The sequence below is a fragment of the Arvicola amphibius genome, chromosome 1 (genome assembly GCF_903992535.2).
Source record: "Arvicola amphibius chromosome 1, mArvAmp1.2, whole genome shotgun sequence".
NCBI lineage: Eukaryota > Metazoa > Chordata > Mammalia > Rodentia > Cricetidae > Arvicola > Arvicola amphibius.
The window spans coordinates 135,813,476-135,829,846 of NC_052047.1; the positions used below are offsets into that span (position 1 = coordinate 135,813,476).

General features: G+C 48.6%; 1 protein-coding gene across 2 annotated transcripts; it reads right to left on the minus strand.

Annotated features, from left to right (window-relative positions):
• Positions 1 to 383: 383 nt before the first annotated feature.
• Uros (uroporphyrinogen III synthase) lies at positions 384 to 16,354 on the minus strand. 2 transcript variants are annotated; one of them, XM_038331686.1, is made up of 10 exons: positions 16,092 to 16,354; positions 11,800 to 11,888; positions 11,505 to 11,588; positions 10,429 to 10,525; positions 9,231 to 9,305; positions 7,923 to 7,997; positions 5,360 to 5,440; positions 4,831 to 4,916; positions 3,748 to 3,846; positions 384 to 1,265 (listed from the first exon to the last, which is right to left on the minus strand). In XM_038331686.1, exons 2-10 carry the CDS (start codon positions 11,860 to 11,862, stop codon positions 1,128 to 1,130), a joined length of 798 nt encoding a protein of 265 aa, XP_038187614.1. In that variant the 5' UTR covers positions 11,863 to 11,888; positions 16,092 to 16,354; the 3' UTR covers positions 384 to 1,127. The 2 variants fall into 2 exon arrangements, with proteins under 2 accessions (XP_038187614.1, XP_038187623.1); XM_038331695.1 differs by lacking the exon at positions 16,092 to 16,354 and adding an exon at positions 15,719 to 16,085.
• Between the last annotated feature and the right edge of the window lie 17 nt (positions 16,355 to 16,371).

The following is a 16,371-nucleotide window of genomic DNA, read 5'->3' on the forward strand; positions in this document are numbered from 1 at the left end:
GCCCAGAGGTTAAGAGCACTGCCTGCTCTTCCAAAGGCCCTGAATTCAATTCCCAGCAACCACATGGTGGTTCACAACCATCTGTAATGAGATCGGGTGCCCTCTTCTGGCTTGCAGGCATACACACAGACAGAATATTGTATACATAATAAACAAACAAACAAACATTTAAAATTAAATAAATAAATAAATAAAATAAGAAATAAAGTTTGGGGACAGATTTTCCAGAACCTCTTTCTGCGGGGTGCTACATTTCTATCTTCTCTTCCTCTTCTTTCCTCTACCTCTCCAAAGACAGTTAGCCTGATGGATATGCTGCAGTTATATTTCAGGAGAAAAATCTTCATATTTGAAGCATAATTATCCACAGCAAAAGTCACAACTTTAGGTCTTGTTTATTTTTATTTGGATTTTTGAGATGGCACCTCACTATATATAGGCCTGGCTGGCCTTAAGTGCATGGCTGTGTTGTCTCCATCTCCATTCCCTTGAATGCTCGGATGATGGATGTGCTACCATGCTTGGCTCAGTCGTTTGTTTTGTTTTGTTTTTGTATAATGAATAAACATTTCACAAATAGCAATTTATCATTCTTAACCAGGTCAGCATCAGAGAAAGACCATGTATGTTGCCCCCGAACACAGCTTTGCACCAAGAACCACACATGATAATATTGGGCTGGAGTGATGGATCAGTGATTGAAAGCACTTGTTCTCTAAGAGGATCTGGGTTCAATTCCCAGTACCCCCATGGGGATGCACAGCTGTCTCTAACTCCAGTTCTCGGGGATCTGACACCCTCTCCTTGCTTCTGCAGGCACTAGGCATGCACATGGCATAGAAACATAGATACAGACAAGACCCCCCCATATACATACAAAAGATAATTAAAAAGGAAAGTGGGCTGCACGCACAAGTAACCAGGTGGATGATTTCACGTCCTTTTTTCTAGGCTCAGGAAGCTCCCCAAGGTCCAATGACCAGTTACACCTGGCCTGGGTTCCAACATGGACTCCACGAAGACAGTGTATGCAGACAGCAGCTTCTCCAGAGCCCTGATTCGGGGCTCTATCCTAGAGGCAGCACAAGCTGTACTGTGCACGAGGAAGGAGCTGGCCCGGCATAGCTTCAGCAGCAGCTGTCTGGCTGCAGCACTTTCCTGATGCCTGCAGCCAGGGCTTGTGGGGTGGGACTCTCTGCTGTGCAGCTCACAGGCAGGCCCTGGGCAGCCATAGCACGAGTTGTACTGGGGCCAATGGCTACAAACTGCAAGGAGGCAAGACACAAGAGACACAGCTTCAGCACCACAGCAAGGGCCGTGCACAGGCGTCATCTGGACAGACTTTCTGTTAGGACGCCATTCCTGTGTGATGTTTCATATAAACAACAGTGCCACCTAATCTGAAGCTGGCTTCAGAGCCCGCACAAGCCCTTCAGTCAGGATCTCACTATCATCTCCTGCTACGAGTGCATATGTCCCTGGGACTGGGTGTGTGGGGATGAAGCCTGGGGTAGACACCATCTTCCTCAGGGGCTCCAACTGCAGACAGCTCTGCTTCAATTTCAGGGGCTCTGGGTGGGAGCAGCTGGGGAGCATGGGGTACCAAGTTGGGTCTGGATCCCCAGGAACACAGAACAGTCATAAACTGGAAGGCCAGGGTTCAAATCCCGGCATCTACTCCCTCTGCCCCCACCCTCTTATCTCCAACCAGGCTGTCCACTGGGCTGCTAGGGGTTACATGAGGTGGTCAGGGTGAACTACTTGTTCACTGCTGGGCACAGGCATATGCTCACTGACATATGTGTGACTTCTAGGTGCACAGATGGCCACCTCACAGGCCATGTGGTCACACAGAAGACAGGAACAAAAAAGAAAATACAGTGGCTTTCATTTGGTGGCGGGTGCCGTAAAGTTCTCAGTGCTCTGCCATGTGAGTCATCCCTAAGCAGTAAGCACAGGTCATAAGTGACCCCTTAGCTTTCTGTGAACCCCTGCACTTTAAATAGCACTGTATAAACACTGGGTCTCACACACACTCCTACAGAGGAAGGAAGGCCACTGTGCAAATCTGGGGCAGAGCTGAAACAAGAATGCCAAACCACCCAATGCATGGATCTCAGGACTCTTCCCTCTGTCAACCTCAACAGTACCCATGTGGGCCAGCACAGTCCCTGTGATGAAGGAAGACTCCCATTAATAGACTTTCTGGCTCTGGAATAACCCACAGTTGTTGCGATCCATGTTATCCCGGAAACCCTTTCTTTCCTGGCAGCTGCAGAGCCCAAAGCCCCAGCGGCATCTGTCAGTACTGGTGTGTGTGCACTGAACAGCGGCATCTGTCAGTACTGGTGTGTGTGCACTGAACAGCGGCATCTGTCAGTACTGGTGTGTGCGCACTGAACAGCGGCAGTATGATGACTGGGGATGCCAAGAACCCGTGGGTTGAAGAAAGGAATGGGACAGATTTAAGATGGGCACCTTCGCCATGCCCCAGCTGCTCCATGAGTCTAGACAGTACTGGCAGCAAAGCCCTGAGTTGGAATTCCGAGTGTCTATTCTGCTCTAACTTGGGTTTGCTTAGGACGGGGACAGAGTAAGGTTTTCGTGGTATGAGTTCTTATTAAGGTAGACCAGCATGGTCAGCCCAGGTGAGTTCTGAGGCATGTTCCCATCAGTGAGCTGCTCAGGCACGTCACGGTTACCTGGTGACTCATCCACCACGTCCACAGAGACATGTGAGCAGCACTGGCACCGTTGCTAACCAGTGACCATGCTGAGCGCACATAGACCTTTCTCTTCAATTCTGCTACAGGACTCAGGTGCTGCCTTCCTCCCCTAGTAACCCCTCATAGAAGTTGGCCTTCTAGTAATGTGCTATATGATGCTGGCAAGGTGTTGAAGCCTGTAAGGAGGGTTTCCCTGGTAAAGAGGACAGTCACCCCCATCCTGCTGGATCCCACAACCAGACTAGCACAAGCTATGACTTCAAGAACTTTGACCACTGCCCAGCAATTGCTAGGACCATGGCTATGTATCACCACAGCCCACGGCCTGGCACGTATCTTCCAGGGCTCTAACCATGGCGTCGTCCTTTTCGGCTGTGTGAACTAAGACAGGGCTCAGCTGCTCTGCACCTAATGTTCCACCTTGAAACTGAGCAAACAGTCTGAGTCCAGGTGGGACACACCTGTGAGATGCAGCTGTGATAAGCCCAAGTGCTGGAGTCACCTGACTGAAGTGAGCTCGGGGGGGGGGGGGGTGGGGGGGATGGGACCTACTGTCCCTGGGTTCTAGGCCACACTCTGTACCTTCTCCTCGGTCTCTGTAGGGTCAAAGGCCCTAAGAGTGATGCTACTTAGACTCATAACAAATACAATCCCTGAGTGTGTGAATGGGAATCCTTTAACAAGAAAGATAGATGTTTCTAGACTAGAAAACCATTTCAATTGAGGCATGGAAGGTACAACACATACATCAAATCCTGCCAGAAGGGCCTCACTTGAGTCCTTGACTTATCAAGGACAATGCCATGTAGGGGCAGGGAAAGCCAGACAGTTGGCTATATAGGACAAAAAACTTGGGGCTAATATCCACAAATTAGAGTAAGATCCTCCCAGAGGAGACCAGCAATGTACGCAGAGCACCAGTGAAGAAGTCACAGACGCTCCAGGCACTTCACAGGGGTCTGACTCAACATGCAAATTCCAGGATAAAGAGCAAAAGGCTGAAGTCCATAGAGTACCATACCTTAATCTGATCAAAGCTGCCACCAGATAACTCCTGAATATACTCCAGGCTGTACTTAAGGCCGGAGGGGCTGAAAAATGTGATGCTGGCTGGGACACCCTAGGGGAAATGAGAAGATGAGAGCTAGCTTTGCCCCTAGACGCATTCCTCAGCTCATCAACTCAATCCTTCCAGCCCCAGACCCCACAGGGGCTCTGCATGGGTACACTCTCAGGCTCTGTGCCAGGGGCTCTGCATGGGTACACTCTCGGGCTCTGTGCCAGGGGCTCTGCATTGGTATACTCTCGGGCTCTGTGCCATTCTCAGCCCACCGCGGCAGAGCTGGAAGGATTTGTTTATAAAGTAGGCTGAGGTAGGAGAGGCTACAATTCCCACTGACTGAGTGCTCTGCTTGGCCCTCAGTCGGTCTGGCCAGAAGGCACTGACTCTGAAGCTCAGCATCAGTAGTGGAGACACCTCCAGCCCCTGGGGTTAAACAGCCCTCATGGAATTAACAGGCTTCTTGTTGGCTTCTATCAACTTCTACCCACTAGGGACAGAGCAGACAACTAGCCAGCCTGCATGGTTTCTCTGTGCTGGATTGTCCAATTAGAACCCCCAGAACAGGCATGATTTGCAGAAGCTGTTCCAGGAGGGCAAAGGGATATGACTTCTGGATGGAAATGATGGAGCTAGCCATTAATGTAAGAAGCACTCTCCACTCTCCTGCCCCAGGTCTCCCAATCCAAATTCAGACTCCACAGTGAGTTCTTCCCAGTGTGGGCCAAGCCTCTGCCCCAAGGAATGGAGAACAGAGGCAATAACAAGACCACTGTGTATTCCAGGCCTTTGTATATGGTAGCTGTTACATAAGCAGCTTTGTATGAATTATCTTCTTTAATCTTTATAAGACTTTCACTGCATGGGTCTATTCCCATATCACAGACACATAAATGGAGCTGCAGAAAAGCCACTTTCTCAGTCATATAGCTGGGAGTGATAGCACCCAAAGGAGAATCAACTGCAAACTCATATCCCCAACTCATGCTCCTCCCATGGGGCCTGCCCTTTCCAGGACTTGCTCTCCCTTGAAACTCTACATACCTGATTTTCATAGTAGCTCTCCAGGTTCTCCTGGATCCCAGGGTGTGGAATTGTCTGATAGACATGCATGGTTTCCATGGGGATCCCTGTGCACAGTCAAAACCAGGAGATAGGCGTCATCATACTGAGAATGGGATGGGGCCTCTGCACCCTAGTGTAGCTGATGGGGACTGTCAACATGCCTCTGAGCACCAACTCCTCCTCAGAAATGGAAAGCTCAGCAAGGGGGCAAAAGACCCTGCATGTGCTCTGTGGCCTGCAGAGCACTGTGGAATCAATCCACAGTCGGGAAGGCTGAGTTAGCAGAGAAAGGCCCAGAAACCACAGCCTTCATCATTACCCACAGATGCCTTTGGCTCTCATGTTTGTGTGAGTTTGTCCACACAGCTCTGATCCAAGCTGCTCCATGAATCCCACAGTTGTGCCAGGAGACCCAACTGCAACCCAGTTCTGTCTGTATATGGTCACGTATTCTTCCTGGGCCTCAAAACATTCATCTCCGGGGATGCTATAAGCTCATCGTAGTCACCTTTGTCCTTGAGCATTTTCGGAAGGGTATCTCCTTTGATAGTTCCACAGGGAAAGAGAAGAGGCAGTGCTGAAGATGGCCCTGTGAACACACAACAAGACATTGTAAGAGCCAGTAAAATCTCAAAGGAAGAGGTAGTGCTAAAGACAACCCTGTGAACATAGCACCAGACACTGGAAAACTTGTAAAATCCCCAAGGGGGACGCTGCACAAAGCAACTCCCAGGAGGGCAAAGCGGGGCGCCCCAGGCTCAGCTTTGCTGTAAGATCTCAGTTCCAGCACCTGTCACTAGGATGGGCAATCGCTGTACCGTGTTGGCCTTCAAGGGTTCATGAAGAACCTAAGAGGGAAAATTAAGCAAAGAGCCACTGTGTTTGAAGTACAAGCAACAGTGAGGGGCTGGTGGACGTTTTATTTAAACCGCTCTGTAAATATTGGTACCAACATAGACGAACACATGGTTTGGGAAATGATTAATATAGATCACAGCTGCCTGCTGAGTTCTCTCTCCAGTGAAGTGCTGCAGGGACCTCCAGAGCACACAGTTTTAAAGACACCCTCAGGTGTAGTGCTTGCCACCCGAGCCCAGGCGGCTCTCCTGTGTCTTTATGTGAGGGTTGTGGCCTGAAGGTGCAGGAAGCTAGGGACTAAAGCTCCTTGTAGAGCATCTATGGGAAACCAAAACAGTTCAACTTTCCAGCAAGCCTTGCTCCAAAGGCATGGAAGGAGCTTCTAGATGATTCTTGAATCTCCCTTGCCATTTATTTCTTCATACTGTTATTCCTAGCTGGGTTGGAAGCATAGGAATCAAGTTTCATCATTTATCCCTAAGGGTGGGCTACAGTGGTGCCGGGCTTCCTGAGGACATGGGCTTGTCTGGCGAAGACCTGCCATGTAGGCTGTGAATACTGGCACACTGAGCACTTGTTAATGCTAGTTTTCAGTGTTAATGCTGAGCATTTAATTACCAGAAAGGCAGTTAAATACTAATTTATATTTTTGGTGCTAGGAATGAACCCAGGACCTCATGCATACCAGGGAAGTACTCTGACACTCAACTATACCCCTGGTTTCGAAATTGTTTTTAAAAGAAACTGATATGCCATTAATATGTATAATTTTTTTGTATCAGTTAAACAATTTAAATAGAAAGAAGCCCTAGATTCATTTCCATGGCTACGATAAACACTGAGCAAAACAACTTAGGGAGGAAGGGGTTTATTTCTGCTGACAGGTTTATAGTCCATCACTTAGGGAAGGAAGAGCAGGAACTTGAAGCAAAAAAACTGACTGTAGAGGAAAGCTCCTTGCCAAATTGCTCACAGGTTTAGTTAGGCCTAGATAGCTTTTTTGTGCAACCCAGGGCCACTTGCCCAGAATGGTCAGGAATGGTGCTGCCTACAGTGGGCTGGACCCTCCTACGTCAATTATCAATACTCTAAAGACATGTCTACAGTCCAGTCTGATCTGGATAATTTCTCAATTGAGATTCTTCAGGTCACTCTAGTCTAGGTCAAGTCAACAGTCAAAGCTACCAAGGCAGATGTCTGTTTCCATACTGAAAGGGGTAGAGAATCAGCAGCTTAGAAAGGGCCTCTGCCACTCCCTGATTGCTGCTGAACTCGGCAGGTCGCTCTGCCCAGGGTCTGTCTGGATCTAGGGAGCCCTAGTCCAAAGTTCAGGATTTTAGGAGCAGCTTCCAGAGGAACACTAAAATGTAAAAGCTAGAGACCTTCCAGCAATGGGAGTAGCTTATGGCATGAGAACCTTATAGATCACATAAGCCAATAACACTTTGAGAAGTCACAGTCAGCAGAGTTTGTTTGGATTTTTGTTTTGTTTTGTCAGTGTCTGTCACTGTTTGAGAAGCCATAAAAAGACTTACAGTCCTCTCTTCACCCCGATAATACACTAAGGGGAAAAGAAGATGCCGAGCTCCTACAACCTTTGAGGAAAACCAAAGCTATGTTAGCACTCCATCCTGCCCTTCTCCCAGACCAGCAGACCCCAAAGCAGTTCCTCAGAGGGGTCAGCACATTACAGACACGGTTAGAGCCAAGACCAGGGTTTACATTTTCCCCAGATGTTCCCCTGTTCCCACTACAGAGTCTGAGATCTCCAACAGAGACCTGCCTGCCAAACTGTAAACACCCAGCTGGCTGACCTTGAGAGCAGGTCTGGATTCCCTCTGCTGACAGAGCAAGAGGATCCTACTTCAGTCCGTGTGGCTGGGTGACACAGCTGCAAGGACCTGTGTCTACAGCTGGATTAGACACACAGCTGCAAGGACCTGTGTCTACAGCTGGATTAGACACACAGCGAAGAGAGGAGACAGCATAGAGGAGGGCATTCTCAATCCTCCTGTCCTCACCCCAAATCCCCCTCTGTATTCTTCAGATCCTAAAACCCCACACTTAGCTTAAGGCAAATCACTACCTAAATCCACACAGCCCTAGGGCTGGTCCACGTGCTGACCAAAGACAGCTTTATGGGAGCCAGTTCTCTGCTTGGGAGCATGTCTTGTGGGGGAGGGTGGATTTCAAGTGAGGTGGTCTTCACTTACTGGAGCAAATATATTCAGCAAGCTTCTCCGCATTGCCACTGTGTGCTCCTTCTGCATCCAGGCCGATTTTGTTCACTGGAAAATGATGAAGAGGTGAATTCTTTGCCAGTTACTGAAACCCTTTTAAAGCACAAATGGACAGGCAGTGTTTTCCCACTCACAGAGAAGTGTCCTCTGGGAGCCAAGGAGAAAGACCGCAGCTATCCTTTCCGAGATGAGGGTGCCCTGGACACACCTTCTCTAAACAGGGTCTTTGTCTTAACTAGCTTCTTTGAACGCCACTTAGTTTATCTACATGATCCAAAAACAAGGGCCTTGTAGGCCTGTCTTCGGCTTATGTGATAATGAGGTCAACTGTTGGCATCTGCTTATCAGTCAGGAGACGGTGAGCATTTGGGACCACTAAGTTTTGCAAGCATCTCTTTAAAAGGCCCTCATTTCATTAGGGAGATGTGAGCAGCTCCCTTCCAGAAAATGATAATGGGCTGACATGGCCAGACCAGAATGGAGGGCGCAGAGAAAACGTTTCACAACAACCAACAAGGACCCATATCGCTATGGACACAGGTAACTTAGGGAGGATGCTATTCCAGCCACTCTCTCAATGTAGTCCTAGAGGCTAGTCTGGCCTCCAACCCTGCCTTTGGGGTGGTGGGTGAGATTAAAGGCATTTGCCACCATATCCAACAAAGCTCTCCTTGAAGAGAACAAGAAGCACAGTGAAGGCTCCTTGCCTTCTCCAGACAGAGGATGTGGACAAAGGCAGGGCCCCCCACTCAGCGTTGCTTCCTGCACAGAGGAACACATGACTTCCAGAGGAAAGGTGTATGGTGGGTATTGCGTTTAGGAGCCATACAACTGGTGCCTACGTGGTCACCAATGACAGCTTCAACGGACACCATCAGCTTTTCACTCCGGGAGCATTAGGATGTACTATGACTGAGGAAAAAGCCTCCTGCAAGCGTAAACTCTCTTCAGGACCAAAGCTGTCCCTGCACTGCACTGCTGACCCACGCTACCAGGGACAAGTGAGCCAAGAAACCTGAACCCCCCAGGAACTGAACTGAGACAGGAGGATTTAATAAGGCTGGCCCTTAACACAGGAGGCATGTGTGGCCCCCTTTATCCCTGCTTTGCCATTTCATTTCCCTCCACTTCAGCTACTGCTGGCCAACTATGGCCTGAAAATACTAAATGGAAAATTCCAGAAATAAGCAGTTCACAGGTTCCAGGCTGTACCTGGTTTGAGTATGAAATCTCACCCATCCCACCTAGGATTCGAACCTTCATCTTCCCACGACTCCTTACCTAGAGAAGCGGTGGCACTTCCAACCACATACACAGACTTGGCATTCCACCTGCTTTTCAGAGACTTTTCCCAGTCTGCGAAACACGGAATTACGGGTGAGCTCCACATACAAAGTAGCCATCTGGATATTGTTAAGGTGGTTTCTTCACTCTAAGGCCCCAGCCTTCACTTTAGCAGAAGTCTGAGCACTCAGTCTCCAAAGCAAGCCAGCTACTTGTGCAAGGAGACAACAGTAACACCACCACCAGCCCCGTTCCCTCACTAACACTCTGCCCCTGAAAATGTCCTGGATGCTCCTCTATGGGACCCAGACTATGCAGTGTTCATCAAAAATCTGTGGCTCAAGAGACTGTCAGAGAGCAGACATATGACATGTTCCAGCTGGTGAGGAGAGTAAACCCATGGTTTGGGTATTATGGAGTTTACTCCAAGGCCAGGTCACCAAGGGGAAGAGAGGTCAAGGAGCTCACAGTGGCCAGAATGGCTGCATGACTACAGAATTCCAAAGCCCCAGCAGTCACCATCTCCCAACTGCTTCCCCCACTGGAAGAACTCCCCATGCCTGTGTTTTGATTGTACGCGAGGTAGGTCACAGGACTGTGCATGCCTCCAGACTACATTTAGCACTCAGTCTGGAGCCTGGGTGTCAGGAAATGGGTTGGGTCACTACATACTGCTGTAATGGAGAACAAGGAACGGCCATGTCGAGAAGGTTATAGCAGGGCCATGAAGCATTTCCCCACTTGAATAAACTATCACTTTACTCTTTCAGAGGAAGAAATTGGCACAATATATAAGTGAACATTTAAAAGGCAACTGAGGAGCTCATGAGATACAGTGCAATGCGTAAAGACGATCGCCATCAATCTGACGATCTGAGTCTGATCCCTGGGACCCATGGGGTGGAGGAGAGAAGCAGCTCCTGTGGACTGTCCTCTGATCTCTACACACATAATCATAGCATGTACTCAATAAAGAAGTAAGTAAATAATAGTAAAAATGATAAAATAAAACAAATAAACAAATGGCAAGTGAGAGTACCCTCTCAGTCCTGGCTGTGTGGGGACTGGGGACACCTGTAAGCCAGCATGCCCAGACCCTCGGTTCTGCTGGGCATGTAGCTACCTCTGGACTGCAGTGTCTCTGAACAGAAACGAGAGTCGGAGTCTGGTGGCTCCAGAGCAGGCCCGCCCTCACCTGCAGTTTTATTGTCCTTCTCCAGACACAGCTTCACTGCTTCCACCGCCCTGGGACTGGTGAAAATGAGTCCTCCAAAGCCTTCAGGATGAGACAGCTGCACCAAGACCAACAGACGCTGGCTTAGTCTCAGCTTCTTGAGGAACTATGAGCCCGAGCCCAAGTGTGTCCGCAAAGAGGTGGGCAACTATCTAGTCCTATCCTGATACCCCTCCACCCACCTGACACTTGTCTAGTGCTGACTGCGGGCCTGGAGCCACTCTGGGCTTCTGGTAAGCCACTTCATTGTCACGGCCCTTCCCTTAAGCTCCTCCTTGGGCAGAGACACACAACTGTAACCCAGGAGATGAGCACAACAGAGGGGCAACCTGACCCAGCATGGGATGGGTCAGTGGAGTAAGATGCAGGCAGGAGGGCAAACTTGATCTGGATCCATAACACAGCTAGACTACCAAGGAGGTAAAACCCAGCTGAAGCCTGGGCTTCAAACATAATACTTTGCTGACACTTCTTCTGAGCCAGGCACTGAGCTGCTGCGGACACTGACTTTACTCAAGGTGTCCGTACCGCATCTTATTTTTTTGGCATTACTGGGTACTGAACATGCATTGTCCACACTCAGCATACCCTCAGGCCACCATCAATCTGAAACATTTGGAGGCTTCACTGCCTGGCTCCTGCAGTATCTCTCAAGTACTGAGTACAGCAAAGTGGTGGGCAGAAGCCTTGGGCTTGGATTTGGCCCTCCTTACTGGCTAGGTGCCTGGCTTAGTTGCTACACCAGAGCTTGCTCTGAAATTGGAAACATCTGCCGAGTCTTCTGTGCACAGGCCAGTGATGGACTAAAAGGGCCTTAACTCTGAAAGACATGCTGGTGGGGCCCTATCTCCACGGCCCACAGCTTCCTGACAAAGCAGATAGAGGCGCAGGGGGAGAAGTTAATGGGGAGTCTCCAGAACCCAGGTGAGTGTGTCCTGCCCTTGCGTTCATGTCTAGTGGTAAAATGAGGCTAACACCCTTGTGGCTTGGACTGACAAGGTTTCTACAGAGGGCAAGCCCTAGCAAGGGGCTCTTACCTTTTCTGACAAACTGGGAAGAGACAAAAACTCAAATGACAGAACGGGAATTAGCGTAGCTTCCAGTCCGTACAATCCCAGTTCCTGTAAATGAAAGGAAGTCATTTTTGGTTGGCCAGGGCTGTCTTGAAAATGAGGAAAGGTCATGAAATCACATTAACTGTTATCTGAAAATAAGGAAACATGGCAGCACGTTAGCTATGCATCAAGCTCGCTGAGTTTAGCATCCTAACCCCACCTCCATTAACAAGGACGTTCTAGTTGAGAGGCCAAGGAATAAGGCTCAGCCCCTTACCTGGATATATGGATCCTGGCCACTGTCATCATCCTTGGCATCTTTCAATAAGAGAACCTTCATTGTCCTTGGCAGTCCTTATAGAGACACTGGGACAGAGCAAGGAAACCAATCTTAATTAGATCTCAAAGACTGTTCCTAGGCAATGCGGGAAGGGGACAGAGGACAGACAAGAATGAGGCAATCCTCAATCGCCTGTGTGTAGCTAACTGGGTGTGGTCTTTCTCAAGACCCCTGTCGCTGATAAGGCCACAGGAGAGTGTGTTAGCAGTTGATACTGCCTGGAAAGGCAAGTGAGAGCCATTAGTGAAGTCAAGTGACAAGCAGACTCTGGCAGCCGATAGAGAAATGAGTGCCTTAATTTTGAGGAGGTAAATAAATAAGAAATGATTTCCTTTTCAAAATAAATAAACTAATAAGTCCTTCAGTTATAGTGACTTTTCCACATCTCAAGACATATTTATTAAATATTACCAAGTTTCCCAAGGTAATCTATCAACCTGGAAACAATTTATCAACATGTACCATCTTACATAATTCATACCTTCTCTTCCTATAATTTTACTTCTAGGAATAAATACAAGAGTCAAACCCATGCACGAACATCAGCATAAACAATTTCATTCCAAGCGGGATGTAGTGGCACACGCTCAGTGATTAAGAGCACTACCTCCTCTGGTAAAGAGCCTCAGTCCAATTCACAGCAACCACTTGGTGGCTCACAATCATCTGTAATGAAATCTGGTGCCCTTGTCTGGCCTGCAGGCATACATGCTGGCAGAACACTGTATACATAATAAATAAATCTTAAAAAAAAGTCAAAACAAGCCAGGACTGTTTCACAAAGAAACTCTATCTCGAAAAACATAGATAGATAGATAGATAGATAGATAGATAGATAGATAGATAGATAGATAAATAAGAAAGCCAAAACATGATGCCGTGGATAACAGGTAATCCTGTGGCCTTGCAGTGTTCTACAACCAGCTACATCCCTGCCATGGTCCCATGGTCCCAGGTTCTAGCATACAGGCCCACAGTTCTACAGAGGACATTTTAGTAATGCTTTAAAAAACAAAACAAGCCGGGCGGTGGTGGCGCACGCCTTTAATCCCAGCACTCGGGAGGCAGAGGCAGGCGGATCTCTGTGAGTTCGAGACCAGCCTGGTCTACAAGAGCTAGTTCCAGGACAGGCTCCAAAGCTACAGAGAAACCCTGTTTTGAAAAACCAAAATAAATAAATAAATAAATAAAAAACAAAACAAGACAAAACCAAAGTCAGCCTCTCACCTGTCTTTCTAGTTTGTTGTTCAGCAGTGCAGCCTAATGCCCTGGGCCTGGAAGCCTCATGAGTCAGGTCTACAGGATCTACCTGAGGTTGCGTGTATGATTCCAGGTACTAACACAACACATGCTGTGAGGTGATGCAGTAGTAACTAGGGTTTTGATAGTTGTAAGGGTTACCTTATCGGGTACCAGGAAGACTGTTCTAGGGAGGTGACATCTGAGCTGAAATCTGAATGACAACAGCAGAGGCCAGAGGAACAGTCAGTGCTCTGCTGAGCAAGCACCTGGTCCTGGATTTGACCCCTGACTACCACCTGAATGACAGTAATAAGAAATGTTAGGTGTCATAGGGAATCCAAGGCGTCGCCACGAAAGAACAGATTTGGCTTAAGAATAAAGGTCAAGGGAAGCTTTGGATTCTTTTAAGCCAGTGAATGGCTTTATTCCTAGGAGTGAGTTTCCTATCTCTTCAATGAAATGCAGTCATTCCCCCAGTTCCAAAGATGCTGAATGAATTTAAGGTATTTTTCTACAGCGTGAACAAACAACGCTAAGGAGGAAAATTTCAAAAAAGCCAGTGTCTGAAAGGCCACCAGCTCCAATTTACCCATAAAGTCTTTGGACTAACTCCAACCTGGACTCCAAAAGCGGCAAGCGCTTATTACAGACTGCCCTCCACGCACAAATGTTCCCGTGTCTGACTTCACTGTGCTACCCCTAATGCTCATAAGCATTGCTAGTTCCATGTACACGATTTGCTTTCCTTTCTCACTTTTTCGTCATAAACGTGCTCTTGGCTGTCTTGCTGCTGGTAATTACGGAATATGTCCTGGGCCCTGGTCCTTTCTGGCTAGCACACACACACAGTTCAGCAAACCCTTTTCTCAGAGAATGCCTGTTCACAAAACTTGCTGAGCACTGGACACGCAGAAGAGCAGTTATTCGGGCATCTCACAGCCCAGTCAAACCGACAGTCAAATTGTCATAGTGGACTAAGCATTTACAATCCTCACTGAAGCCTGCAAAGCCACTATTATCCTCATTTTACAGGAAGGGAAACCATGGCTCTTATTCTGCCAAAGTCAGCAGAATAAATGATAGAGATAGAACCAGAAGCCGGATCTGAAACCCAGGGCTCGTCCACCTAACCACTGGCTACCAGCTGGCCTTTAAGGCAAATCTCGTGCTAAGGAGGAATGAGGGAGCCAGAGGTTGTCGTTGTCAATGGGCGGGGAGGCCACCTAGTTACAGGTGCTACTCTAATGCATGCCCTGACCACAGGCTCCAGATTAGGGGCTGATCGATCTGAGAGAGCCTTTCCCTTTTTCCATCTTGTGAAGCAATCCAGGGGCTGCAGAAAATGATACTGGGGAGCTGTTGTTTGTTTGTTTTTTCTTTTTCTTTTTTTTTTTGGTTTTTCGAGACAGGGTTTCCCTGTAGTTTCTAGAGCCTGTCCTGGAACTAGCTCTTGTAGACCAGGCTGGTCTCGAACTCAGAGATCCACCTGCCTCTGCCTCCCGAGTGCTGGGATTAAAGGCATGTGCCGCCACCACCGCCCGGCTTGTTTGTTTGTTTTTTCTGCCTGTGCCTGTGTACCTGTTGATGATAAATGCTGTCTTCTATCATTCTTCTGCTCCGTAAGCTCATTTTTTGAGAACCGGTCTCTCTTGAGCCATAGGCTCACTGATTAGTTGGCCAGTGAGTCCTGGATCCACCTGTCTCCATCCTACCCATCATCCCAGTACTGGGGTTACAGCTGCAGTATGTGGGTGCTGGGAATTGCAGGCACATCAGGCATTTTCCCCACTAAGTCATCTCACATCCTGAACCTGGGGAACTGTTGTTTAATAGTGGTGATGGCTATGAAACAGTATGGATAAACTTAGGCCAACAGCTATGTGCTTAAGTGTTAAACTTTGTTATGCCTATTTTACCATAATGAAAAAACCAAGAAGACTTGGGGAAATTGTTCTTGAGTTTCTGTGCAGTTCTATGAGTACGCTTTAAATTCTTTTCAATTATTAACCTTGTGATAGGTATTCACTAAAGGAACATGGTTTTGGACAGTTACAAAGCCCAAGGCAGTCATTTTAAGTCAACTCTATCAGAGGTGGCGTCCTGGTGTCATTATTGTCCACGATATAGCCCGGCAGACACAAAACACCCAGGACACCTGAATCTCACAAACTACCATCATGGGGACTCAGGGTTAATGGGAACCTTGGTATCCTGAAGGACCACTGGGGTTATTCACAGTCCCTGAATTTCTCTGGCAAAGGCTTCCTTAGGGGTAGCTCACTCTGGTTTGGGAGTCAAACATATGCTCATATGCTGCCGTTATTTTACAGAGAAAAAGGGAGAACCGCAGAGCTTCTTGCCAGGAAGCTAATGTTTTTCCCTAATGATCTTTCTCGATAACCTTTACAAGGAGCTGCAAGTCGGCCGACTGTGTAATAACCCTGACCGTAGATCTGATTTATTTGATACAAGTTTTAACCGTCAGGATATTCCTTGCAAAAATCTGTTGAACTCTGAAACGTTGGGCCATTAATTCATTTAGCCACAAGTGGTGGCAGAGAAAGGGTACATTCGCTACCTTGCCGCAATCTTTTTCTTTCTGTTTTGTTCTTACCAAACAAGTCTTTTAAAGCCACCGTTGGCCCGTGGCAGCAAAAGACCTCTTGTCTTCTTAGAACTTTGTTACAGAGATGGCGCAGGATTGGCCCCTGCCAGGATCAGTGGACTCCACCAGTGCCGGTCAACCCCTAGTTGGCAGCTGCACTGGGTCCCTGCCCCGCGGTGTCACGGATTGCTAGGGCCTGCGTGCACGTCCACGGGCCTGAGTCCCAGTCGGGTCCTGGGCCCGACACCCACCTCGCGGGCTAAGAGGCAGGACCAAGCTGCACGCAGCGGGGCAGGAACCTCGCCGTCCCAGCCGAGGTTGCTAAGCACAGACAACCAGGAGCCGCCCCTCACCCCGCAGCCAGCTGTCCGCGCGCTCGTACCTCAGGCGCGTGGGGCACCCGCCCACATCTGGCTGTGCACGCGCACTGGCCTCCAGGCGCCGGCGGAAGGGACGCAGAAGGATGGGCCAAACCACTGCACACAAGGGGGAGACCCGGAGCGAATGAGGAGGGTGAGAGGATGCAGGGAAGAAGAGGAGGTCTGACCATGACCCCAGTGAGGAGGACAAACCGGAAGATTAGTCCTGTGGGACTCATCCGCGTCGCTCTCTATGTCACACCGACTCCCCGGCGAACTTCTTGGTCCTGTCTACCTCTAGTC